The sequence below is a fragment of the Podarcis liolepis genome (genome assembly GCF_965112155.1).
Source record: "Podarcis liolepis genome assembly, chromosome: 1".
Lineage (NCBI taxonomy): Eukaryota > Metazoa > Chordata > Lepidosauria > Squamata > Lacertidae > Podarcis > Podarcis liolepis.
This window is the reverse complement of record NC_139554.1, coordinates 43,398,566-43,425,370: the sequence shown is the minus strand read 5'-3', so window position 1 is coordinate 43,425,370 and position 26,805 is coordinate 43,398,566. Positions and strand designations below refer to the sequence as shown.

The following is a 26,805-nucleotide window of genomic DNA, read 5'->3' as shown; positions in this document are numbered from 1 at the left end:
CAAACTAAGGCTGGGGGCTGGATCCGGCCCAATCGCCTTCTAAATCCGGCCCGCAGAAGGTTCAGGAATCAGCGTGTTTTTACATGAGTGGAATGTTCTCTTTTATTTAAAATGCATCTCTGGGTTATTTGTGGGGCTTGCCTGGTGTTTTTACATAAGTAGAATGTGTGCTTTTATTTAAAATGCATCTCTGGGTTATTTGTGGGGCATAGGAATTCATTTTTTTCCCCTTCCAAAATATAGTCCGGCCCGCCACAAGGTCTGAGGGACAGGGGACTACCCCCTGCTGAAAAAGTTTGCTGACCCCTGTTCTAAGCAGTTCAGAAGAACAAACCCTCTAAGTACTGTATTTTTCGCTCTATAGGACGCACTTTTTCCCCTTCAAAAATGAAGGGGAAATGTGTGTGCGTCCTATGGAGCGAAGACGCCATAGCCCGGCGACCCTCTCCCGGCTGGAGAGGTAACGCGGGGCTATGGCAGGAGCCTCTATAGCCGCGTGTCACCTCTCCAGCCGGGAGAGCGCGCACGGGGCTAAAGCAGCCCCCCGCGACCCTCTCCTGGCTGGAGAGGTGACGCGCGCCTATGGCAGGAGCCTCCATAGGCGCGCGTCACCTCTCCAGCCGGGAGAGCGCGCGCGGGGCTAAAGCAGCCCCCCCCCCGCGACCCTCTCCCGGCTGGAGAAGTGACGCGTGACTATGGCAGCAGCCTCTCTGCTGCGCCTTTCCGCTGCTCCCTGACCTGCTCTTTGGGGCTGGTGGTGGGCTTCCCCCCGCCAGCCCCAAAGAGCAGGTCAAAAGGAACCTGAAGCCTGGAGAGCAAGAGGGGTCGGTGCGCACCGACCCCTCTCACTCTCCAGGCTTCCAAGGTAGCCGCCTGAACGCACCTGAAACGGCACCTTGTTTTAGAGCGGGAAAACAAGAGGGGGAAAATTCTCCCACTCTCTGCACAGCGCCTCCTGCCGCTTCACTGAAGGGGCGCTGGGCAGAGAGCGGAAGAATTTTTTTCCCTTGTTCTCCCCCCTCTAAAACAAGGTGCGTCCTATTGTCCGGTGCGTCCTATGGTGCGAAAAATACGGTAGATTTGCTTCCCCTACTGCTTGAAGGCAGGAATGCATTCTGGAAGGAAGTATTTTGGCTTTCTTCCCTTGAAGCGCCAGTTATGTTCTTACCTTCACTCAGAGCAGATCATATGTCTTCTATTTGTCTTCTCTTTTGTCTCAGGTATGTGTGTTTGTGTGTGTGTGTGTGTGTGTGTGTGTGAGAGAGAGAGAGAGAGAGAGAGAGAGAGAGAGAGAGAGAGAGAGAGAGATTCTGTTAGGACAATAAAATTCATATTATGAAAATATTTTATTGCTAATATTTAAGTAAAACAGGTACGTATAATTTTTGTTTCTGTCCTGTATATTTATTATAGATTGCAACAAAGAGCAAGGTTTTCTTGTTTGACGTTTTCCTTCTGGGAGCTCGAGTGTTCAAGAACGGACTCCAAATGATACTAGAAGATCAGAATATTTTGAAAGTAAGTATTTGTCTAGCACAGGGCATCTGAGAACCTATGTAGAGAAAATGTAAAATAACATAAACATGCATTTATTTATATATTACTTTTATCTCACCAACTACTACAGTACCTCTTCCTTATTTTCTTTAGGTTATCCATGACTGCCGGTGGCTTTCAGATTGTCTTTCTCACCAGTATGGAGTTATGCTCTCCAATGTCTTTGATACACAGGTAGCTTGTTAGTTACTTGTTCTCTAACTAGATTTTTCAACACAATTCTCCTCCACATGCAGCTGCTGGGTGACCTTGGGCCAGTCACACTTCTCTGAAGTCTCTCAGCCCCACTCACCTCACAGAGTGTTTGTTGTGGGGGAGGAAGGGAAAGGAGATTATTAGCCACTTTGAGACTCCTTAGGGTAGTGATAAAGTGGGATATCAAATCCAAACTCTTCTTCTTCATCATCTTCATCTTCATAAAGAAATATCTTAGTTCAAGGATGTTTGTCTTCAATTTCATGTGTACAATATTTCACAGAATCTAGAAAAAAACTGAATTTGATATCTGAAGTCTGCTTGATTAATTATATACAGCTATATCATAAGAAATATCAAAGTGGTTTACAATAATATATGTAATAAAAACATGTAAAAAAAAATCAGCAATCAGTTAGCTATTATGGAAAGATGCTTTCTTAGTTGCCTGCATAAGCCTGACAGCAAAGAAAAGTTTTCTGCAGGCATTTAAAGGTTGAAACAAAAGACCCCTGCTGAATCTTCATTGGCAGAGCATTCCGCAGGACTGGGCCAATGACATTAAAGGCTCGGGTTCTTGTTCCTGCCAGATGAACCTCGCCGACAACCCTCCTAGAGAAAATCTCAGTGACCGATCTTGGATATAAGGGTGTAGGCAGTTGATGTTCTGTAGAGTTAGTATGCTGTTAGCCAGTAAAGTGTGGGCATGACATACTGATCCCTTGGCTTCCTTTCATAGGTTGCTGATGTCTTGCAGTTCTCAGTGGAAACAGGTGGCTTCCTTCCTCACCGTATCAGCTCTCTACAAGACTGCTTAATGCGATACTTGGAGATGCCTTACAGATGCATCTCTTTCATGGAACAAAGGCAGCGTGTGATTGAGGTAAGTGGGATGGAGCCATCTCATCCTTTTCTGGAAAATCTGTTCTGGTGTAGCCTGAATATATGTTATTAGCTATGGTTATGGTCCTTCAGAAGCTGCTTTTATGGCAATTATGCAAACCTTGTCAAAGAGAAGGTATACTCCGTATTTGTTCATTAGTTGGATTGCCGGCACAGGACAAGGTACTGCAAACAGTAGAATAGTAGAATCATAAAATCGTAGGGTTGGAAGGGTCTCTTAGGGTCATCTAAGTCCAACCCCCTACAGTGCAGGAATCTCAACTAAAGTATACCTGACAAATGGCCATCCAACCTCTGCTTAAAAACCTCCAAGGAAGGAAAGTCCATTCCACTGTCAGACAGCTCTTACTGTCAGAAAGTTATTGATGTTTAGTTGGAGTCTCCTTTCTTGTAACTTCATAGAATCACTGGGTCCAGGGGGTATTCACTGGTGAGTTCTTAAAATAACACAAATGTGAAATAGTTGTTCTTATAAAAAGAAAAAGTAACTTGCCCCCAATATCAGTACTAGAGGCCTCAAAAATGGCCAACGATATATCTGCTATTAAAAAGGAATCTGGGAAATTACCGTATTTTTCGCCCTATAGGACGAACCGGCCCATAGGACGCACCTAGTTTTTTTGGGAGGAAATCGAGGGAATTTTTTTTATTTCCCCCCCCCAGGTTTGCGCAGCCATCCCCAAGCTAGAAGAGGGAGATGGAGCGCTCCTTCTTCTCCCTTCAGGGACAGCCTCCCTAGCCTCTGTGGGGCAGCGCACTCCGCTGCCCTGCAGAAGCTTTGCGCAGCCATCCCCAAGCTAGAAGAGGGAGACAGAGCGCTCCGTCTCCCTCTTCTGCCTTCAGGGACAGCCTCTCTAGCCTCCGTGGGGCAGCGGCTTGCCTCGCTGTCCCCCGAGTTTGTGGGGCTGGCGGGGCCCTGCAGCCTCCAGATCAGGTTGGGGAATAGCGGGGTGGCGGTGCTCCACCTCCCCGCTATCCCCCGAGCTTGTGGGGCTGGCGGGGGGGAGAAGCAAGCTTGCTTCTCCCCCCGCCAGCCTCCAGATCAGGTCGGGGAATAGCGGGGTGGCAGCGCTGCGCCTCCCTGCTGTTCCCCGAGCTTTTGGGCTGCAGGCTGCAGGCTGCTGCCCGCAAGCCTTGCGAGCCCGCGGGACATCCCGCCGGGCTTGCAAGACTTGCGGATAGCTTCCTGAAGCCTGGAGAGCGAGAGGGGTCAGTGCGCACCGACCCCTCTCGCTCTCCAGGCTTCCATAGGACGCACACACATTTCCCCTTCATTTTTGGAAGGGAAAAAGTGCGTCCTATAGGGCGAAAAATATGGTACTTGCCATATAGCTTAACATCTTTTCCAGGTAAATAGGTGGAAAGCATTCCTAAAGAAAAAAGTAACAACTGTATCGTTTAAGACTTTTGCTTAAGTAGAATTAACACGGTTTCTGCAAAGATAAATCTTTCTGCTCAGCAAACTTAAAAGCCATGGATTAGGAGTTCTCTTATGGACCTACTAGCTCAGGGATCAGCAAACTTTTTCAGCAGGGGGCTGGTCCACTGTCCCTCAGAACTTGTGGGGGGCCGGACTATATTTTGAAAAACAAAAACAAATGAATGAATTCCTGTGCCCCACAAATAACCCAGAGATACATTTTAAATAAAAGGGCACATTCTACTCATGTAAAAACACGCTGATTCCCGGACCATCCACAGGCTGGATTTAGAAGGCGACTGGGCCGGATCCGGCCCCCAGGCCTTAGTTGCCTACACGTGCAGTAGTTGGTTAAAGGACAGGAAGCAGAGAATACAAATAAATTGATTGTTCTCATAATGGAGAGATGTGAGAAGTGGGGTTCCCAAGGGTTGGTATTGTGACCTGTGCATGCTATCCAACTAAGTCATACTTGGAGTAGTCAGTGGGTTTAAGCAACTTAAGAGCTCTCTGTTTTTAGGAGGAATAAAAGCCCATTTTTCTACATAGGGCAGGAGATGGTTCTGAAAACACTTGGAATGCAAAGGTGTTATTGTTATGTAGTGTAGTTTCACCCTGGGCCAACAGGGGGATACTGTATATAGTTTTCACTCAGGTCTGTAGATAGTTTTCACTCAGGTCCGCGCCAGTTATTTTAGGCGGGAACTCTGGGCTGTTGTGGTTACAATGTTGACAGCCGGCTGCCTATAAATACAGGCCGGCTGAGCTGTTCGCAGTCAGTTCTACTCCAGCTTACCAGAATAAAGAGCTACTTGAAGAAATCGCTGTGCCGGCTGCTATGTTAACCCACGACTTAACACTGGCGACGAAGATGGGATAGATGGACATCAGAGCACAGCCAGATGCGGCCAGCCTCTGAACTGAGCTGAATCACTGAGCTGAATCACAGAGCGAAATCACTGAGCGAAATCACTGGGCAGAACCAATTCAGAGCTGACTGTTCTGGCTAGAGCACTGTGTTCCATCCATCGCCCTTCACGCCGGCATCGGAATCATGGCTTCACTTGTGCCTCTACCGCCGTTTGCGCCAGCCTCTGAATCATGGGACTCCTACCTCGCTCGGTTCGACTGCTACCTCCAAGCCAACGAGCTGACAGCAGTATCAAAGGATCGGAAGCGGGGCCTATTCCTCAGCCTCTGTGGGCCTGAGGTGTTTGAGACGGCCCGAGCGTTGGTTGCGCCTGAAGCAGTCCAGGCAACACCATGGGACACGATCCAAGAGAAGCTCCGCAACCACTACGCACCAAAGCCGTCCAAGATTGCTGCCCGCCATGCGTTCTACCACCGGAACCAGGCAGAGGGGGAGTCAATCAACAACTACACCACCGCCCTGCGACAGGCTGCAATGCACTGTGAGTTCCGAGACTTAGACGATGCCCTGATGGATCGAATCGTCTGCGGGGTCCGGGACATCCATCTGCAACGGCGTCTCCTAGCCAAGCCAGACCTCACGCTACAGAAAGCCATTGAGGAGGCTGTGGCCTCAGAAGCTGCTGAACGCTCCGCCCAGGAGATCCGCAAGTCCAGCAGCCCGCGTCTTGCTAGGGAGCCAGTTCCGGTGCATCATGAAGAGGCCAGCAGTGAGGAGGCATCCTCCAGTGAAGACGATGACGTGCACCAGACAAAGCGGGAGCGCAGGAAGTTCCAACAGAAGTCCAAGGGCCAACCGGAATGTGCTGGCTGCGGAGGCAACCATTCCCGTGCCAAGTGTCGATTCAGAGACGCCATCTGTAGGAAGTGTTCCAGAAGGGGCCACATCGCTAAGGTCTGCCGATCGGCTCCGTCTGACACCCCCCCTTCATTGACTCGCAAGTCCAAGTCTTCACTCCAGTCTGCCAAGGAAAGTTGTTTCGCTCTCACCAACTGCCGCTGCCCGTCTGGAACCACGATTGGCCAAACCGACTCGCCTACGCGACGCAAGCTGAACGTCACGGTGCTCATTGAAGGAGCTCCATGTGACATGGAGATCGACACCGGGTCTGCCCTGTCCATCGTGTCATGGAGCACCATCAAAAGACTGGTACCCAGAGTGTCCAAAAGGCAACTCGACTCTCACCGCGTACACCTGAGAGACTACCAGGGAAACGACATTCCCGTGGTAGGCGTTGGCCGGTTCCGGATCGCCTTCAAGGATTTTTCGGGCCTGCTCCGGTTGGTGGTGGTCGAAGGTCAGCGGCCAAGCCTCCTAGGGCTAGACTGGTTTGATGCCCTCGGCCTGGAAGTCACCGGCATCAACTGCATCTCTAACGCAGAGACTGAGGGTCTGGTCAAAGACTTTGCCGAGGTTTTTGACGGCACCTTGGGCCAATATACAGGTACGCCCATCTCCTTTAGCCTTGATCCACAAGTCGCCCCCATCAAGCTAAAGCCACGCCGGGTTCCCTTTGCTCTCAAGGCTAAGGTGGACGAACAACTGGACAAACTGATCGCCCAAGGAGTTTTGGAGCCGGTTGACCACGCAAAGTGGGAAACCCCCATCGTCACGCCTGTCAAGCCAGATGGGTCGGTGAGAATCTGCGCTGACTACAAGTGCACGATCAACAAGGCACTTCAGCAGCACGCTTATCCGGTTCCTGTTGTCCAACACCTGCTGCATTCCCTGGGTGAGGGTAAGGTCTTCGCTAAGCTGGACCTTGCCCAAGCCTATCAACAACTGCCAGTCGATGATGCCACTGCTGAAGCCCAGACGATCGTCACCCACCGGGGGGCTTTCCGTTGCCGCCGGTTGAAGTTCGGGGTGAGTGTGGCTCCTGGCATCTTCCAAAGCCTTATGGAGCGTCTCCTGCAAGGGCTTCCGGGCGTGGTACCATATTTTGATGACGTCTTGGTGTCTGCAGACTCACACCAGCAGCTGTTCGAGCGCCTCCGTGCCGTGCTGACCAGGTTCCAGGAGGCCGGGCTCAAGGTAAAGAGGGAGAAGTGCCAGATCGCCGTTCCACAGGTAGAGTTCCTGGGCTATCTTATCGATGCCTCCGGTCTTCATCCAACCACATCCAAGATCCGCGCTATCCAGCAGGCCCCCACCCCAAAGAACAAAACGGAGTTGCAGGCTTTCCTGGGGCTGCTGAACTTTTATAACATGTTCCTGCCCCACAAAGCCACAGTGGCTGAGCCTCTTCACCGACTCCTTAGCAGTAAGACGCCTTGGGCCTGGGGTCATCGGGAGACGGCGGCTTTCAACGCGGTCAAGGCTCTCCTTTCTTCAGACAGTGTGCTGGTACAGTACAGTGAATCCAGGCCGCTGGTCCTTGCCTGCGACGCCTCACCTTTTGGCATCGGTGCTGTCCTTAGTCACCGTTTTCCAGATGGAAGAGAAGCACCGCTCGCCTACTTTTCCAGGACACTATCTCCGACGGAACGGAATTACAGCCAGCTCGACAAGGAGGCATTGGCACTTGTGGCTGGAGTGAAGAGGTTCCATGAATACCTCTATGGCAGGACTTTTGACCTCATCACTGACCACAAGCCACTCCTGGGCCTCCTCGCCGGTGATCGTCCAACTCCACCGGTCCTCTCACCACGCATGCTGCGATGGACTGTTTTCCTGGCTGCCTACCACTACCGGCTCATCCATCGCCCGGGGAAATCGATGGGCCATGCCGACGCCCTCAGCCGTTGCCCTCTTCCAGCATTTGTGGAAGACCCGGCTCCAGCTTCATCGCTCCTTCTGATTGAGGATCTTCCGGCAGCGCCTGTATCGGCTGCCACTGTGGCCTCCGCATCTGCCCAGGATCGCACCATCAGCCGGGTGCTCAACTGGGTGTGGAGGGGGTGGCCACAAGGGCCTTTTGCATCGGAGTTCCAGCCCTTCGCAACCAGACAACATGAACTCTCAGCTCATCGCGGCTGCCTGCTGTGGGGAGACCGCGTCGTGATTCCCCAGGGACTCCGTCAGCGCGTCCTGGAGGCTCTGCACGTTGGCCACCCGGGAATTGTCAAAATGAAGGCGTTGGCTCGGTGTTACGTCTGGTGGCCTAATATGGACGATGCCATCACTGCCTGGGTGTCCGCCTGTCAAGCGTGCCAGGAGTCGAGGCCTGCACCACCGGCAGCTAAGGGACACACCTGGGAGACGCCAAAGACACCCTGGTCGAGGGTGCACATCGATCTGGCTGGCCCCTTTCACGGCCGGACCTTTATGGTAGTGGTGGACGCCTATTCCAAATGGCTGGAGGTCGCCCTGATGCCCTCCACCACTACCGAAGCTGTCATCCGGGTGCTGCGAGGCCTGTTTGCAACGCATGGGTGTCCTGATGTCCTTGTCTCTGACAACGGACCGCAGTTCACGTCAGGCACGTTTGAGCGGTATCTTTTGGGACTGGGCATCCGCCATGCCCTAACGGCACCCTTTCATCCATCCAGCAACGGGCAAGCGGAAAGAATGGTGCGCTCGACAAAAGAGGCACTGGCGCTCCTGGACCGGGGAGACTGGCATGAGCGGGTCGCCGAATACTTGTTCGTGCAACACATCACCCCTCATGCGGCCACAGGGAGGAGTCCTGCTGAACTGCTTATGGGCCGCCGCCTCAGGTCACCGCTCGACCGGCTACACCCAGACTTTGCCGTGGCTGAACCCCCAGGCTGTGCCAACGCACCACGGTCATTTGTCCCAGGAAACCAGGTCTTTGCCCGGAACTATGTGGGGGACATCCCTTGGGTGCCAGCCACAGTAGTGGGAGTCACTGGACCTCGCTCATACCAGGTGGCACTCGAAGACGGACGCTTGTGGCGACGGCACATAGACCAGCTTAGGCGCAGGGTTGGGGACTTGGACACTACCGAGGTGCCCCCAACTGCGCTTGCGGCTCCAGAAGAGACACGTACAGATGGCGAGGCCCCACCTACACCTCCCTCGCAAACTGCCAGCGTGGAGCCGAACCAAGCCGTTTCAGAACAGACTCAGACCACTCCACTTGCGGAGGCTCCACCCACAGCAGCGGATCCAGGGGAGTTGGTTCCAACGCCACCTAGGGTCGCACCACAGCCTCCGCGAGAACTGTGTGGCCCTCCGGACTTGGCTACCAGTCCCCGGCGGTCTGGCAGAGTTTCCAAGCGCCCAACTTATTTAAAGGACTATGTTGTTGGACAGGTATCACTGTTGGTCTAAGTATGGGAAATGTAACCGATATGCTTTTGTGCCTAATTGAACCATTACGCGTAGTGCTGTATATAAGGAAACCATTACGATTGTAACTAACGCCTTATCTCGGTGGGGAGGGGTGTTATGTAGTGTAGTTTCACCCTGGGCCAACAGGGGGATACTGTATATAGTTTTCACTCAGGTCTGTAGATAGTTTTCACTCAGGTCCGCGCCAGTTATTTTAGGCGGGAACTCTGGGCTGTTGTGGTTACAATGTTGACAGCCGGCTGCCTATAAATACAGGCCGGCTGAGCTGTTCGCAGTCAGTTCTACTCCAGCTTACCAGAATAAAGAGCTACTTGAAGAAATCGCTGTGCCGGCTGCTATGTTAACCCACGACTTAACGGTTATCAAGGAGTCCAGAAGGAAGTAGTTCTCTATAAACATGTTCTTGGGAGGAAAAGGGGTACAGGGAAAGCCTAGGGAAATCTCAGGAGTGGAAGGAAGATGAAGGTCTAAGAAGGGAATATTATAGAAAGAGTAAACAGGTAAAGGATAGAAGCAACGGGGAAACAAGAAACCAAAGTTCACAGATGACTAATAGAGGCTTGGTATGAAAGATGCAAGATTCTATCGGGTGCAAAATACTAGGTATTTGTGTGTTCTTACCTGGGAGTTTTGTCTTACTAAATTCATTATCAATTACATCTGAGTAAACTTGCAGTTGTTTTTTTAAAAAATCTGATATTGCTAATATGAATCATGTTTGTTTAGCGTGGTTATAATACTTAGTATTGAGGATTGTTCATATATACTATATAAATACTGTCTTGGTAATTCTGTAAAGTAGGCCGGTATTCTCATACAGGAGATGGAGGGCTGCAACTAAGAGTAAATTGCTAACCTAAACTCATGTGGGGAGTTCATAGGAGAGGCAAAATTCAGTCCAGTGCTTCCTGATGCCCAGCCTGGCATGTCCAAAGTCCATTTTGGGGGACCTAATCCGGCCCGCCCTGTGGCAGTTTATCTCCTGGTGTAAAATCCTAAAAAAAAGCTCAACAATTCTGGTTGGCCCTCACACATGTTCACTTCATCAAATCTGGCCCTCTTTGAAAAAAGTTTGGGCACCCCAATAAAGTCTAAGCCAATAAGCTACACCAGCAATTGCATTTTGAACTCCAGTTTGGGAAGTGTTAGTATTAATTTTTTTCATTTTACATTTGGGGTATGTAGGAAAACCCCGAGATATGGTTTGTGCGACCCCTTCCACCTGCATTGCTGAAAGTGTTAGCTCTGGAGGCAGCATACCTCCTCCCTCTCCGCATGTTGCTACTGGATGAAATCATGTCTGACTTAACAACTTTGGTGGATGGATATCTAAATGCCTTTCGGGAAGGATCTGCAGATCCACTGGGGAGCACAGAGGTAAGTGAAACTTCAATAACTTTCAATTTCCTTATTGCTGCCAGTCTTGTTTTTAGATTTCAGAACTGCGCATTACTGAGGTTTGATGTTTGTTTGTTTGAATCCTGTTCTGCTTTCATTTTCCAGGAGATTCCAAAGCAATTCACATTATAAATCACAAAAAAATAATTGGAATTGTTTGTAACACCATCATAACTAAATGCCACAGGAACCAGCGCTAGTCAGGGAACGCCTGAGTGAAGAGTGTTTAGTTCAGGGGTTGGCAATTTTTTTGTGGCTTGGGCTGGTTCACGGTCCCACAGATGCCGCAGTGGGCCAGAGTGTGTGCACGCACGCACAAACGCTATTTCCGGCGCTCCTTCTGGCACGGAGGTATGCGCAGCTTCCCATTGGCTGCAGGAGCCAGCCAATGGGAAGCCGGCTAGCGTTGTGGAAGGTGGTCCCCACTCTGCTCCGCGCCAGTTTAGCGCGGTGCACGGGAGCTGACCGAGCGGGTGGTGGGAGTCCCCAAGTAGGTGGCGGGGGGGGGCATGAGCCGGTTAAACAACCCCCATGGGCCGCTTGTGGCCCATAGGCCTTAGGTGTCTGACCCCTGGTTTAGTTGATGCTAGTGAAACCACCCGTCACTGGTGTCTGCCTAGCCTCAGTGGGAAGAACAATCCAAACCCAGTCAAATAACCTCAGTGTTGTCTACACTGACTGGCAGTGGTTTTCCAGGCATTCAAGCAGGAATCTTTTCTAGCCTTACCTGGAGATGCCAGGAATTGAAGATGTGACCTTTTGCATGCAAAGCCAATGCTCTTATCACTCAGGCACACCTCTTTCAATACCAGATCCTTAGCATTGCATTTGATTGTCTTATATCTCCTGCCAGTCCTCTTCATATGGAAAATGGGTATTTAAAGGACTTACCTGAGGAATGTGACCACAAAGAACCAACACACACACACCCTGCCCAGAGGGGAGTGAGCCTTGAAAAAGTTGAACTGGTTCCCCTCCCAACATCAGGGGATCCAGTTCCCTTCATCACAGTGGGTACCATGCAAGAGTAAATATTACTTGCAAAAATAAGAGTGAAATGCTAACACACACACACATCCAATAGCGTTGGGGTTAGGAGGATGCAGTGTTTGTGTCAGCTGAGAGGCACATCAATAGGGATGGTAGGGATTTATCACAACAGAGGCATCAGTAAGTGCCTGCCAGTGTTAGGCAGCAGATAGCCATTTAAATGGGTTGCTTCAGGGTGGGGATTTTCAGGCCCCTCCTTGGCATGGATCTAACACAGCTGGAGTAGAATGTATTGAGCCTTTCAGTGTTTTAGCTCCATCTGTAGATTTAACTATTCTTGAAACAGTAATAAAAAGTATACTACAGTTCTGATCTACATGCATGTGATTTTTAATTAGATATCCTGTATGGAGCTACCACAAGAGCTTAGACAACTGGCAGATTTTTACAAGGAACGAAGAAAGAGGGCAATGCAGAACTTCCAGCTGAATGAGGAAGGTCTCCTCATCAGAAAGCAATTAGAAACTATGGGAAGAAGGGTAGCAAAGGCGAAAGAAAACCAGAGAGAGAGTACTGGCTTATTTCTTTCTAGTAGGGCAGTATCCCCTAAAACTACCAGTCCTCTCCACCTCTTGGGTCAAGATGTTCAGGACAACTCTGAAAAAGAAGACCGGCAGGCAAATCATTGTAATAATCAATGGGCAACAGTTGGTGCGAGTAATGTTGAATCTGAAGCAGAAGCAAGACGTCCCGTTTGCTGTAAATCAGTACTGGGAGCATCTGAGGTGAAAGGAAGAAAACCATCTCCAGTGTTCAAACCGCAAACAAAGGTAGATTTGACGTTAGAAGAGGAAATAAAGGAATTGTTGACAGAAGGCAAGAATGAAGACAACAAATCTGCTGTTTCTGCCCTTTCACCTCCAAAAGCAAACAATTCTAGGATCCCATTTCAAGCTGTAAAGCAATCTAGCCAAACCCTGTCTAATGCTGCCATGAGTAGAAATCCCTCTTCTCAAACAACTCGTGATTACTGTCTCCAGGTTCCCACAAGACAGAAGAATGGGGGGAAGTGATTTGGCGGTTCACTTTGTCTTGCCTTCAGATTTCAATTGTCAGCTGCCAGCCCCAAGCCCTGGAGGCAAGGAGCAGAAATTGTTTCCTTTTCAAATTCTTTATTGGAAGACTTCCATTAATGGAGCAAATTCTGGAGGCGGCTGGACACAATACCCTTCATGTTGTATGGCAGTTTCCTGCCCCTTTAAACACAATTGATGTTACTGGTGTTAATTCTACTATTGTAGTCTTGAGTTCAGTATTTTTTCCAGATTATTCCAAAGAACCATTGATTTTCATTCTATTTGAATGTTCCACTTATCCAACTAAACCTAAAGTTCATGTATGTGCTTCCTGTATCAGCATTATTTGTACAACATAGTCTACAAAGGGAACAGCAAACATTTCTAAGCAGCTCAATCCTAACCATGTTTACTCCGAAGTTCAATTATCAGTTGGACATGTGATGCAGTACGGAATAACTGTGTTCTAGGTTTCAAAAGGTTGTTGTTGTTGTTCAGTCGTTTAGTCCTGTCTGACTCTTCATGACCCCATGGACCAGAGCACGCCAGGCTCTGTCTTCCACTGCTTCCCGCAGTTTGGTCAAACTCATGCTGGTAGCTTCGAGAATACTGTCCAACCATCTCATCCTCTGTCGTCCCCTTCTCCTTGTGCCCTCCATCTTTAACAGCATCACGGTCTTTTCCAGGGAGTCTTCTCTTCTCATGAGGTGGCCAAAGTATTGGAGTCTAAGCTTCACGATCTGTCCTTCCAGTGAGCACTCATCACGATCTGTCCTGGCTTCCTTTTTTTGTGGGGAAAACAATTACATGGTAAAAGGCCTTTAGTTGGGCAGCATTACAGCAGCAGGATCCTAAGCATGCTTATTTGAAAATAGGTATGAGTTGTTCATTTTCAAAATAGAAGGGCAAAGCTGTATGTTGTTTGTTGGAATTTGAACAGATGTTTCTTAAAATGCAAGTGTGTATGTTTCAGATATAAACTTAATATGCTGGGTTTTTTGGTAGATGGTTTTCCAAGGAAAACTCTTCACAAGGCAGTTGGAATGTTTTTCTCTAAAATAAAAGTCATGATTATTCTTTGTGGTCTTTTTGCATTCATGTATATAGGTCCTGTACCTGCACAGAGCAACATCTTTTAGAGCTTCAAAATGGAATCCAGCAATCATCCTTCAAACAGGTGGCCCCTGCACTGTATACAGGCCTTGAGAAACAGGCAACCAACTTACCACCACCCCATTCACTTTCATGCACTGCAGAAGTAATGTTTCGCAGCTTTCCTCAACATTTTTTATTCTAATTTGCTGGACGTACCTGTTAAGTTATATATACAGTGGTACCTCAGGTTAAGGATTTAATTCGTTCTGGAGTTCTCTTCTTAACCTGAAACTGTTCTTAACCTGAAGCACCACTTTAGCTAATGGGGCCTCCTGCTGCTGCCGCGCCGCCGCTGCATAATTTCTGTTCTCATCCTGAAGCAAAGTTCTTAACCTGAGGTAATATTTCTGGGTTAGCGGAGTCTGTATCCTGAAGCATATGTAACCTGAAGCATATGTAACCCGAGGTACCACTATACTAAGCCCCCCCCCCCCGCCCGATGGATTTGGACACTACGGCCTAGATTACCCCTTTAGCTGCCTGAAAATAAAATTCCTCAGATATAAGTAGAATAACAACTTAAAAGGAGCCCTGCTGCATCAGACCAAAGGTCTATTTAGCCTACCATCCTATTTTTCCACATACTTACTGGTCTATCTCTCCACTATTGAGAGCAAAAGGCTTCTCCCATTCACGGGTGTCTGGTGTCCACTAGACTTGGTGGGGCGATTAAGAAGTCAAAGCTGTGTGGCCAAGTTCTTCCTCCTCCATTATACTATGGACACTTTAGGAATTGCTCTTCTATAGATAGCACCTAACTAAATGGAAAAAATAGCCTAGTTTTAAGAAGGGTTTCCTGCTCTCCCAAACACTTCTTCTGGGGGGGGGGAGTTCTGTGACCACTTAAATACTGCAATTGTATTAATACCTGACACCTAAGTGTCTTATTATGGCTCAGAAGGGGTGGATTCATGCAACAAATACTAGATTACTCAGAACTATGCCCCACTGAATTCCATGTGGATCACTCCCTGGTAAGTATGAACAGGATTGCAGCCTGGTTAGGCTTAAAAGGTGTCACACAGGACTGTTAACAAGGAAAGAAAAGGATTCTATAACTTTCCAGACCTATGAGAAAAGATTATGCCCCTGGCTCAGTGTATTCATTTCTACATCTTTCCCCCCAGAACGCTGAATAAAGTGCAGGGATATTACATGGACTAGAACCTGCGTTAAAATCACCACTCAGCCATAAAACTTACTGTGACCTTTGACCAGTCTCTCAACGTAACCAGCTATTCCCTGGTACCTGGTATTCAGAAGCAGCTTATCACAATTAGGGATAGTCAAATCTATGGATAAGGTTAATCTGCCCTTTCAAGTTGGTGTCAGCCTTTCCAGTTGTAAAAATACACCATGAAAAAACTTAATTTTGTCTAAAATGCGTCCTTAGGTTTGAGAGATATAAGTAGGAACGTCCTGGCCAGATATATATACATGCACACATAAGAGTGTTAACACATATAGTAATTTATATCCTTTTACCAAAACACATTGCAAGAACAAGATATACTGCAGCACCTTAGAGCTATCACCATTTTCTTTGCAAGGCAGTTACAAAAATAGCTTAATATTTTCCAGTGTGGCAAACCGTTTAATACTCAAGTGGTAAGACAAGAAATGTGCGGGGAGTGGGCAGGTGAATTGAAAGAGAAATTGATACCAGGTACTATCAAATTAATGCATGGGGCCTTTGATTAAAGGGATCCAGTTCTCAATATTTTTTCATTCACTGTAAGAGATTTATGTGCCGTCCTCCGGGCTTTAATAAAAAACAGCCGTGGCAAAAGCGTGCTGGAGAAACCGCGTGGAGACGAACTGCGAACAGAGAGAATTCGATTACTGCCTGTGGAAATACTTTCAATCAAAAGGAAGGCTCTCTGTTGATCGTAGGCCTACCAAGGTCTGCACAGCCCCACCCCTAAACACAGGAGCAAGGTTAGCCAAACGCTACGTCACTTCCAAGGAGCTCCCGTTGGAATCTTACCCTCGCGAACCTTTAGCTGGCGCCTCGCGCGAGAATTGCTAACTCACGCCAGTCTCTTCGGCCGAAAGCGTTCGGTAATTTCCGTCACCGCCAGACTCAACCAGTCGAACGATGAACGAATCGATGCTACAGGGGTCCTTGTGGGTTCTATGTGGGGGGAAGAGCACGGGATGTGGGCTCGGGGACAGTGTAGCGGTTGCGGCGAAGCCCGCCACCGAGTATTTCTAGGTGGGGGCTCCGAGGGCCAGCTAGGGGTGCCGAGTTCGATTGTTCTGGCCTGGCCATGGCGCCTCTCCTCCCCCCCGCCATGGCTCCCCGTGTCCCTGCTCCTCTCCTCTCAGTGAGCGAAAGTGGCCGCCGCCGCCGTCCCAGCGCCCGCAGCCGCCGCCTCCTCAGCAGCAATAGCGCGGCCGCCATCTTGGCGAGGCAGAAGCCGAGAGGCACCGCGGCAGGGCACAGGCAGCGCCAGCGCAGCGCGGGGCGAGAGGCCGGCGCGAGAGAGCGGGGCGGGCAACTCGAAAGCCACCCCCGGCCCAAGCCGGGCCACGCACCAGGTAAGACGCCGGGGCTCCCGGGCCGAGGCAGGGGGCAGCGCCGGAGGGACCCGCTAGGCCAGGTTCCGGCTTCCCCCCCGAACCCAACCCCTCCTTCCCGCTCCCTCCGCAGCGGCCCCGGCAGCCGGGCCTTCTCTTAAAGCGACAGGCCCTGCCGCTCCTCTGGGGCGGAGGGAGGGAGAGCAGGCACACGCGCGCCCCCCACTGCGGAGGGGGCGGGACCCCGGCAACCTCCCCTCGCCCTCAAAACGCTCCCGCGGAAGGAGGGAAGGCGCCCTTGGCGGGGCCTGTGCCGCCCCTCGGCAGCGTGCGGCGCCGGGGTGAGGGTGTGTCGGTCGCACCCAGCCCACGTGCGCGCCCCGCGCTTTGCATGAAGGCGGCGGACGAGGAAACGGGAGCTCAGCGTATGGGCTTGACAGCCCCGCCTTAAGCAGCGTCCCGGTTTAGCCTATAGGATTGCCAACCGCACTGCTTCCTATGCGGTCTGTTAACCATTGGAACGTGCGGTTCGACTCTTTATTCGGTTTTATTTCGGTGTGGTTTGTGGGGGTTCAGGATTAGTGCTTGCAGATTCCAAGACCCCAGCATACTTGAGCGTCAAGCGTAAAACAGAAAATAAAAGTGCATATCGGTTTCGCAATTTTAATCTGAAAATTTCTGTTCGCTTGGATTATGTAGAACACGTGCTTAAAAGCTGTAAATGACTTACTGGTCACATGGTATGTGTGATTTGGTAGTTTGATCTGGGATGCATATAGTGCATCCTGATCACACTCCAAAACGTTTGGCTGCTGGGCTGTCCTCGGTAACTGGAAATTAAAGGCTGGCAATCATGGAGGGCTGTTGGTTAAGATTGTGCTGTTCCATGTTTTAACTGGAAAGTCTGGTTAGCTTGTAGCATAACATGATGACTATCACTTCCTTTGCCCCCTGGTTGCAAGCAAACTCTTACCTTTCACAAGTGTATTTATGACAGGTCAGTATGCCTGTGTTCCATACATACTACTAATAGGAGCGAGTGTTTCTGTTATTTAAAAAACTTCAGTACACATCTTAATCTTAACTTCTATGCAATCTCCTGCAAGGGTTCTTGGGTAGAAGTAGTGTTTTGACAGAGGAGAGGTAAATACCAGTACAGTCAAACCTCAGTTGTCGAATGGCTCCGTTTTCAAACATTTCAGCTCCCAAACGCCAAAAACCCAGAAGTAAGTGCTCTGGTTGTTTAATGGCTTTTGGAAGCCAAACGTCCGACGTGGCTTCTGCCTGAGTACAAAAAGCTCTTGCAACCAATCAGAAGTCTCACCTCAGTTGCTGAACATTTCAGAAGCCGAACAGGCTTCCAGAACCGATAATGTTCGACAACCGAGGTTTGACTGTACTTATTAGTGTACTAAGGGCTGTGATGATCTACTTGTAATTAAACCATCACAGTGTATCATTTCCAAATTTCGGATATAAATTGTTTGATTCAGAGCAGCTAAATTGGTTCCTCTACTGCAGGGATAGCTAATCTGCAGCTCTTTAGATGTTGTTGAACTGCAACTCCCATCATCCTCAGCCATCATGGCCAGTGGTCAAGGATAATGGGACATGTAGTTCAGCAGTATCTGGAGGGCCATTCATAAGTTAGCCACCTCTGCTCTGCTGCATCAAAAACAACATGGGGCTGTTTTGACTGGAGCTTGATTGTTTTCCTTCATGCTTTTTAGTGCTTCAGGATTAGAAATGTTATGTTGTTAACATCTTAATTATAGAAGCCAAAAGCAGTCGTTCAACTAGAATATCTTGTACTGCTACTTGAAAAATTAGAATGAGAAAGAACATGTAGCGTATGTTAAAACTTGTCATTGCTAAACATTTATGTAGTACAGTGGTGCCTCGCAAGACGAAAAGAATCCGTTCTGTGATTCTCTTCGTCTAGCGGTTTTTTCTTCTTGCGAAGCAAGCCCATTGACGGACTAGCGGCTTATCGGATCAACTGATAAACGGCTTAGCGGCTTAGAAAAAGGGGGGGGAACCCGCAGGAACTCGCAAGACATTTTCGTCTTGCGAAGCAAGCCCATAGGAGATTCGTTTTGCGAAGCACCTCCAAAACGGAAAACTGTTTCGTCTAGTGAGTTTTCCGTCTTGCGAGGCATTCGTCTTGCGGGGCACCACTGTACTTCAGATTTGCAAAGTATACGTTTGCCTTCAAAACAGTTCTGTAGTTGGTTGCTAGTATTACCATTTCACAGATGAGTAATAGAAATGTATGGCCAGGTGCTACCTATCTTTTAACTGAAAGTAAGCCCCACCAAGTTTAATAAAGTCAACACCAAAGTAAGTGTTCATAGCAGTATAACCTCAGTATAGTTTTATCCATTCACATAGTCTTTGAAAAAGGTGGAACTTGAACTTCCTTCCGAAATGCAAATCAATAGCTTTCCTAGCAATTTCCCCCCCTACTTTGTTGTTTAGCAACCATGAATATGTTGTTCTTTGACTTTAGATAGCCATAGATTCAAATCAAAATGAAACTCAACTTTAGTCAATTTTAGTTTTTCTGTTTACTGAAACTGATGCAAAATATAAAGAAAAAGTAAAGTATAGAAGAATATTAAATTAGGATTGATTTATTTCCATAATCTGGTGGTAAAAATGCTTTTGCTTTAGTGGAACCCCGCACAGTAAACCTAAGACAATTCTGTTCCAGATAAGCACAGAAGCAACTGATCCAGTGAAGCAAAACCACAAATGTCATGTATTGGCTGTGAAGCGACCTATGCACTAGTTTTGTTTAAGGGTCAATGGTCTGTGTGACAGATGTGTATATCACTAGTTTTCAACCCTTGGCTGTGTTTTCTACCACACAACAGCAAAGTTTACTACATACAATGGTACTTACAACAAACACTTGTAGATTTGTTACACAGCAGCTCTTCTCTCAGAATTAAAGTACCGTATTTTTCGCCCTATAGGACACACTTTTTCCCCTCCAAAAATGAAGGGGAAATGTGTGTGCGTCCTATGGGGCGAATGCAGGCTTTCGCTGAAGCCTGGAGAGCGAGGGGGGTCGGTGCGCACCTACCCCTCTCGCTCTCCAGGCTTCAGGAAGCTATCCGCAAGCCCTGGGAGAGCTGCGTGACTTCCCATGCTCTCCCATGGCTAGCGGAGATCTTGCCTGCACCCAGAAGCTTGGGGCACGCTGAGCTCAGCACGCCCCAGGCTTCCGGCTTCGCGCAGCTCTCCGCTAGCCGTGGGAGAGCTACGCGAAGTCACGCAGCTCTCCCACGGCTTGCGGATAGCAGCCTGTTCTTGGGGCTGGGGTCGGGGGAAGCTCGGGCTTCCCCAGCCCTGCACCTGGGGGGGGGGAATAATTTTTTTTCTTTATTTCCCCCCCCAAAAAAACCTAGGTGCGTCCTATAGGGCGCAAAATACAGTAGTTTTTCACCTATAAAAATGTGTTAAGTTGCTGAAAAGTCATCCATTATCAGTTTGCTCATTTCTTTCTGTGGTAGGTAGGTTTTTACCTATGTTAAGTATGTTCTTGTCTGGACTCCTATGTTGATTTCAATCTACGTTGTTATATAGTAATTCTTTAACTATTCTTGAAAAAGGCTTTTCTACAAACTTACTAAGTTAATAATGCCATTATTGGGCTAGAGCCTGAACACTTTTTTCAAGAACATGTTGTCCATTTGAGATTACTGATTTGCTATCCTGAACCAGTGGCATATAGGCATTTTAGTATTGCAGATCTCTCCGAGAGTACTAGATTCCAAATAGTCTTTTTGGAGAAGTCTTGTACAAATATCTGATTAGACTCTTGTGGAGATTTTAGATGTGGCATAGTCCACAACCCAGAACTGACGGTTATATGGGTTTGTGAGGGATCACATACTGTACTCTGTTGTTTTCTCTTCACCTGCCATTATGTGAGAATGCAACAAAAGTCACAGTTTGACTAACAGCGTAATCCAACGGTACTGCTATGTCAATGCCACTGATGTCAATGCAGTTGGGATCCCTTACACTCCTAGTAGCAAAGTCAGCAGCAAAATTATGCCACTTTAAAGAAGAACATAACAACACTGACGGACTCCCCCAAAGCATCCCTGGCAACACTGCTTACACCCACAAATCACAGCATCATGTGTTAATGATGCCTGCACACTGCACAGTAGCCAGCTTTGGAAGAAACCAACCCACTTACTCTGGTGGCAGACACGCATCTCTGCTGCCACCCTGCCTCACACACCAATCTGGCAGTCACAAAGACACGCTAGTGCCCTTAGTAGTTCACACTACCATCCTGCAGCCAGCATAGTCCAGCAGTTGTCACCAGTACCTATGCACTCCTGAGGTTTGTATCCTCTTATATCACAAGCATGGGCAGCCGACAAATAGTCACACTTTCATCAGGCAAGGGCATAGGGGAACACAGGAAATGTTGCCTGGGCTTTTGGCCCTTTAGTTAGACACCCAAGCATATCTTTAGCTCATTTGGAAGACACTATGTGATGTATTCACTCAACTTCTACACCTGCCCTGAAGTTTGACAATGCTAGGATGGTTACATACAAATGACTATAAAATCATTGCGTACAAGATATAAACAGTCATCTGCAAGTTAACGAAAACATTAATATATAGCAAGCAATCACAACATAACCTCTGAATCTTATCTCACCCAAACCCAAATCTTTGGGTTTCCCAGGAGAAGAATTCAAGGCCCAGTAGGCTATGATAAAGGGAATGATACCAAGAGGGAGCAGCTAGCCAGTGGACGAACAAGCAAGCACGGTAGCCACAACAAACTCCTGGGGAGCAACTTTATGAGCTCCCTGGTAGGCCAGTAGGAAAGATAATAAAAATGGGAAATAAGGGATAGCAGTTCAACTCCTAGCCTAGGGATTTATTAAACTCACCCCAAGGCAAAACACACATTTTGGCTACCTAGCTAATTAGCCAGTAGTCTTGGAAGCAAAAAAAAGGTAGAGATAACATGCCACACTTCACACTCAGTAGAGCAGCTCCCTAAATCAAACATCAGCTGGAGAAAAACCTAGGATAGAACCTTTGTCATCCGACAGCCCAGGCAGATATAAACTAGGACTAGGGAGGATTTATTTAAAGCGTTTGCTCTGCAGGCCAACTTGTTTTGCATACATGAGGTCCCAAGTTTGAACCCGTACACAGACTCCCTGTGAAGGAGGTTGGGAGGAGCCTGTCAACACAGGCACACCTGAGATTGTCCGAGATTCACACTGTCTGTGTTGGGTGCCTTTGGTAGTCAAGCCAGAAATTGTGGCTTCTATGGTTCTGCCTCTTCTGGCTCGGCTGTTGTGGGGCCAAAGAAGCCCCCATTCCTACAAAAAAGAGTGACGTGAAGCCTGCCATTCTACACAATGCACAGCTGAGGTGTTCCACAGCAGAAAAGGCAAGTCCTACATGGGTAAGAGGTTATAGGTATATTGACCACACAGCTGTTAACCAGCACCACTTTTCCTTCTATTGTGGGATCTCACCATTAAAGCTGTTGAAATTATCAACAAATGTGGGGGCACTTTCTTTGCTTGCCCTTATAGGAGCAGGTGAGACAAAGCTCGCATTGAACAATATCAGTGCTAAAGTGAGTTTTAAAAGCAAGATGAGTAGAGTTGCTAACCACCTATTCTAGCAGGGCTCCAGACAGCGGAATTATACCTGCCCCCATCACTGTATCCCCATGCTAAGTTTGATTGCACATAATTTGTCTTGCAAACAAAATTGAACTTAAAGCAGCCCTGCTAGATGAAAAGCTGGTAACCCCACATAAGAACAGCTGGATGTGCAAATGTTTGCTGCTGGTTGTTCTGCAAGATTTGCTTATGGTCTGTTCTGTATGGGAGTGGGCAGGATACAGAATGATAATCCACAGTTGCATAATAGTACCTTTGCCTAAGTTCTCATTATAGGTAGATAAGCTAGCTACTGAGAGAGACAACCATCATTTAGTTGCTCTCTTTCCTGCTGGGGTGCCCTGATTAGTTTTAGTTTTATTATTTTTTATATAAAAGGGTTATAAGAGCCTCCCACAACCCAGTGCCCTCCAGATGTTGCTGGACTGCAACTCTCACTATCCCTGGCCTGAGCCTTGCTCATAGTGTCTGGATCTGGTAGGAGTTTTTAGTATAGTTTAATATTGCATAATGTTCCTGCAGAAGGGTTGATATTTGAAATGTGCTGGGCTCAAAACACTATCTATTTAAAAGAATTTATTACACTATATTTTCAAAGTATATATTTTGAGTGTACAAAAATAGAATAAAATACTTAATACAAAAGCAGTTTTAAAATATAAAAATCAACATGAATTTTAAAATGGCAGAAATGAAATAGACCAATTTGGGAAGGCTTGGGAGAAAAGTAAAGTTTCCCATGGATGTTGAGAACATAACAGTGTTGATTGAGGATTGCTTCCCTTCTAAGAATACTAGAGAACTGGTGACAAAATACAGTGGTACCTCGGGTTAAGTTCTTAATTCGTTCCGGAGGTCTGTTCTTAACCTGAAACTGTTCTTAACCTGAAGCACCACTTTAACTAATGGGGCCTCCTGCTGCCGCCGCGCCGCCGAAGCCCAATTTCTGTTCTCATCCTGAAGCAAAGTTCTCAACCTGAGGTACTATTTCTGGGTTAGCGGAGTCTGTAACCTGAAGCGTTTGTAACCCGAGGTACCACTGTACTAAAAGCATGTGCTGGAGTCACAGCATGCTTTACCACAAGGTCATCAACAGGTCTTCATCCACAGATCTAAGTGACTGTGGTGGAATAGAGGGGAAGAAACATCTTCCCAGCTACTGTTTATCAGGCTCTCTGCTTTTTTTCCTGCGTTTGGTTCCCCTGATATCTCCATTAGAGGAGTCAGCTATTAGGGAAAGATAATGTCAGTCATACAGTATTCACCCTTTGCAAGGAGTTGTGGTGGAACTTGTTATTGTGCAGGTCATGTGCCAGAGCACAGATTCTGGAAAGGAAAAAAAGGAATCATGAATGTTTAGTTAGCAGTAGTTACAGCAGAGCGCCTCTAGTTCACAAGCAAAGTGAATTTTGCATTTCATTGTCTGGTAGGCGCCTGCTTACTTGCATTTGGGAATTCCTAGCTGATAGAGCTCCTCCTTTCTGCACAGCAAATCCTTACCCCACAGCTCCTAAGTATAATACAGTGGTACCTTGGTTCTCAAACTTAATCTGTTCCGGAAGTCCATTCGACTCCCGAAACCATTTGAAAAACAAGGCGCGGCTTCTGACTGGCTGCAGGAGCTTCGTGCACTCAAGTGGAAAACGTGTTGGACGTTTGGCTTCTGAAAAACATTCACGAACCAGAACACACACTTTCTGGTTTGCTGCATTTGGGAGCCGATTTGTTTGACAACTAAACCTTTTGGGAACCAAGGTCATTATTTCCAGTCATTATTATAGGGTTTTGAGCTGGTGGTCATGGACCAGAAACAAGCACTCTAGATTCATTTCAGTCAGGGTTTAGGCCCAGTTTTGGCACAGAAACTGTTTTGGTCACCTTGTATAATGACCTCTGTCAAAAGAAAGACAGGGAAAATATTTTCCTGTTAATTCTCCTCGACCTCTCAGTGGCTTTTGATACAATCAACCATGGTATACTTGTGGAGTGACTGTCGTGGCGTGGGGGGTGGCACCACTTTGCAGTGGTTCCGGTCCTACTTTGGTGGTCATTTCCAGAGGGTGATGTTTGGGGTGTGCTCTGCGGCCCCATGGAGCCTTCAATGTGGGGTTCCACAGGGTTGATTTTCTCCCTCTATGATGTTTAATGTCTACATGAAACTGCTGAGTGGGTTCACCCAGAGTTTTGGAGTACAGTGGTACCTCAGGTGAAGTACTTAATTCGTTCTGAAGGTCTGTACTTAACCTGAAACTCTACTTAACCCGAAGCACCACTTTAGCTAATGGGGCCTTCCGCTGCTGCTGCACCGCCAGAGCACGATTTCTGTTCTCATCCTGAAGCAAAGTTCTTAACCTGAAGCAATATTTCTGGGTTAGCGGAGTCTGTAACCTGAAGCGTATGTAACCCAATGTACCACTGTACAGTGTCAGCAATATGCAGATGAAACACAGCTATATTTCTCCTTTACATCTGCATGTTTGACATTGTATATTCTGGATTGTTGGCTTGCCTCCAGAGTGGGATGAGAGCCAAAAAACTGAAGCTCAATCCTGATATGACTGAGGCACTGTTAGTGGGCGTTTCCCTAGACAGGATGGATGAGAGGTTGCCTGCTTTTGATGGGGTTACACTCCCTCTGAAGGAGCGGGTACGTAGCTTGGGGGTACTTCTGGATTCTTTCCTGTTCCTTGAGGCTCAGGTGGCCTCAATGGCACGGAGTGCCTTCATCAGCTTTGGCTAATGGCCCAGTTGCTCCCCTATCTGGATAGAGATAGCTTAACTTCTGTTGTCTATGCTCTGGTAACGTTTAGGTAAAATAAAAACTGTTCAGTTCTATTTGGATAATGCAGATGCATATTGTTTTTATGTAAACCGCTTAGAGACTTTTATTACATTAAAAAGCAGAAAAAGTTACCGTAATTTTCGCTCTATAAGACGCACCAGACCACAAGACGCACCTAGTTTTTGGAGGAGGAAAACAAGAAAAAAATATTCTGAATCTCAGAAGCCAGAACAGCAAGAGGGATCGCTGCACAGTGAAAGCAGCAATCCCTCTTGCTGTTCTGGCTTCTGGGATAGCTGCGCAGCTTGCATTCGCTCCATAAGACACACACACATTTCCCCTTACTTTTTAGGAGGGGAAAAAGTGAGTCTTATAGAGCAAAAATACGGTAATTAATAAATAATAAAATATTGAAACTTGTGTTTACTTTTGCAATTATATATTCTGTGAGCGGTGAAGTCAGCTGTATGCAATTTCTGAACTTCAGTGTTATTGTCATAAATAAGTTGTGACATCTGTATTGTGTTATCTGCTGGCAAATGCAAGAAGAACTAAGATAAGTCCTGTTAAATAAATAAATATCACGAGAACTGTTGAGATATGTGAGCTTGTATGCTGCATTATGCAACAGTTGTAGTGGCTTACCATGGTCTTGGAACACTAAACGTTGGTGTATAGCAAGCCAATTCACATTTTCCTACATTATTCCTGTATCACTTGTGCTATTATGTATCCCTGTCAATGAACTACTTATATCAGATTCTAGAATAAAGAGCTCTCATATCACGTTAGATAGATGATTTTTTAAAAGTCAGTGGAACAGTTTCCTCGTTGACTTGTTTGCGATGGACCCCTCTGTGGGATTCTCCGGCATTGTTCTAGAATGCATGTTTAGTTCACACAATGTGTCAGCTTGGTCTCTTTGGCCTCACAGTTGCCTCATATGAACTGAGTTTATAAACAAGGATACACCTATCTCTTTCCTGCAGCTGTACATTGCAGGGGAAGATCAACAAGGTTGGGCAAACCTCCTTTTGCTACTTCTCCTTGACAAACCCTTCCAAGAAGCCCCTGGGTTCCCAAGGATGCTATTAGAAAACCACCAATATTCAGGCCAGGTCTTTCTCATCTCTTTGCCAGGGGGCTAGATGCAAGGCCAAATAAAAAACAATTTTTTTTCTTTTGCAACCCGAATTATAATCCCTGCTGATAAAATTTGATAAGACTTAAGTGAAACCATTTGAACATTTTTTATCACATGATGTTTAATTTTGTTCTGTTACCTAGTTGGACAGTCATGGGAACAAACTTTGAAAATGTAATTCCACAATGAAATATACCACAATGACTATTGGTATAGAATTTAAAAAGGACACGAGCAACCTGATCTTCCAAGCACATGCATTGACAGGCATTACAGGTCAACCCAATATAAGCCGCAATTAAAAAATCCCCATGAAAAGAAACAGGATCCTGTGAGTTTATTACTTTATATATATATTGTAAACCACCCTGTCATCCTTGGCAGTATAGAAATTGAATTCACAACAACGACAACAAAACAACAACTTTTTTTTAAAAAAAGGACTTCAAATAGATATGATTATGCTAAATAGTTACATTCTGTTTTGGAACAGCTGTGCGTTAGGAGGCAACTTTGCATGAGGAGAGGCTTGTTCTATGGCCTCAGAGCTGGGTGCAAGAGAGGATGGCAACTGCACAGAGCTGGCAACGCCCCTCTATTTGCGATATCTGGAGAAAGCTCTGCGGCTGGATCATTTTTTACGTCAGACTTCCGCTATCTTCAACAGGAATGTATCCAGGTACTAGAAGTTTTACCTTACTTCGATTTGGGAGCACGTAGAAAAGAGGCATATTATTGTTTTCATCTTAAGTGTGTGGGATGCTTGAATTCTGACTTTATTTTATGGAAAGGAGCT

The 26,805-nt window shown here is 47.3% G+C and overlaps 2 protein-coding genes and 1 long non-coding RNA gene across 8 annotated transcripts in view; 2 read left to right on the top strand and 1 right to left on the bottom strand.

The window, feature by feature from the left end:
- Window positions 1–13,804, top strand: part of EXD1 (exonuclease 3'-5' domain containing 1) — a 30,097-nt gene extending 16,293 nt beyond the window's left edge. For all 4 annotated transcript variants that reach the window (XM_083508231.1, XM_083508232.1, XM_083508233.1 and 1 more), the window contains 5 exons: window positions 1,414–1,518; window positions 1,651–1,731; window positions 2,492–2,635; window positions 10,449–10,640; window positions 12,050–13,804. In XM_083508231.1, coding sequence (XP_083364357.1) covers window positions 1,414–1,518; window positions 1,651–1,731; window positions 2,492–2,635; window positions 10,449–10,640; window positions 12,050–12,724 — 1,197 coding nt within the window. In that variant the 3' untranslated portion in view covers window positions 12,725–13,804. The remainder of the gene's footprint in view (window positions 1–1,413; window positions 1,519–1,650; window positions 1,732–2,491; window positions 2,636–10,448; window positions 10,641–12,049) is intronic.
- LOC310710289 lies at window positions 12,018–16,795 on the bottom strand. Its single transcript, XR_014527923.1, has 2 exons — window positions 15,870–16,795; window positions 12,018–13,509 (listed from the first exon to the last, which is right to left on the bottom strand). It is a non-coding gene; the product is annotated as an uncharacterized lncRNA (long non-coding RNA).
- Window positions 16,286–26,805, top strand: part of INO80 (INO80 complex ATPase subunit) — a 55,787-nt gene continuing 45,267 nt past the window's right edge. For all 3 annotated transcript variants that reach the window (XM_083506047.1, XM_083506046.1, XM_083506045.1), the window contains exons 1-2: window positions 16,286–16,423; window positions 26,503–26,688. In XM_083506047.1, the coding sequence (XP_083362173.1) occupies window positions 26,546–26,688 (143 nt within the window). In that variant the 5' untranslated portion in view covers window positions 16,286–16,423; window positions 26,503–26,545. The remainder of the gene's footprint in view (window positions 16,424–26,502; window positions 26,689–26,805) is intronic.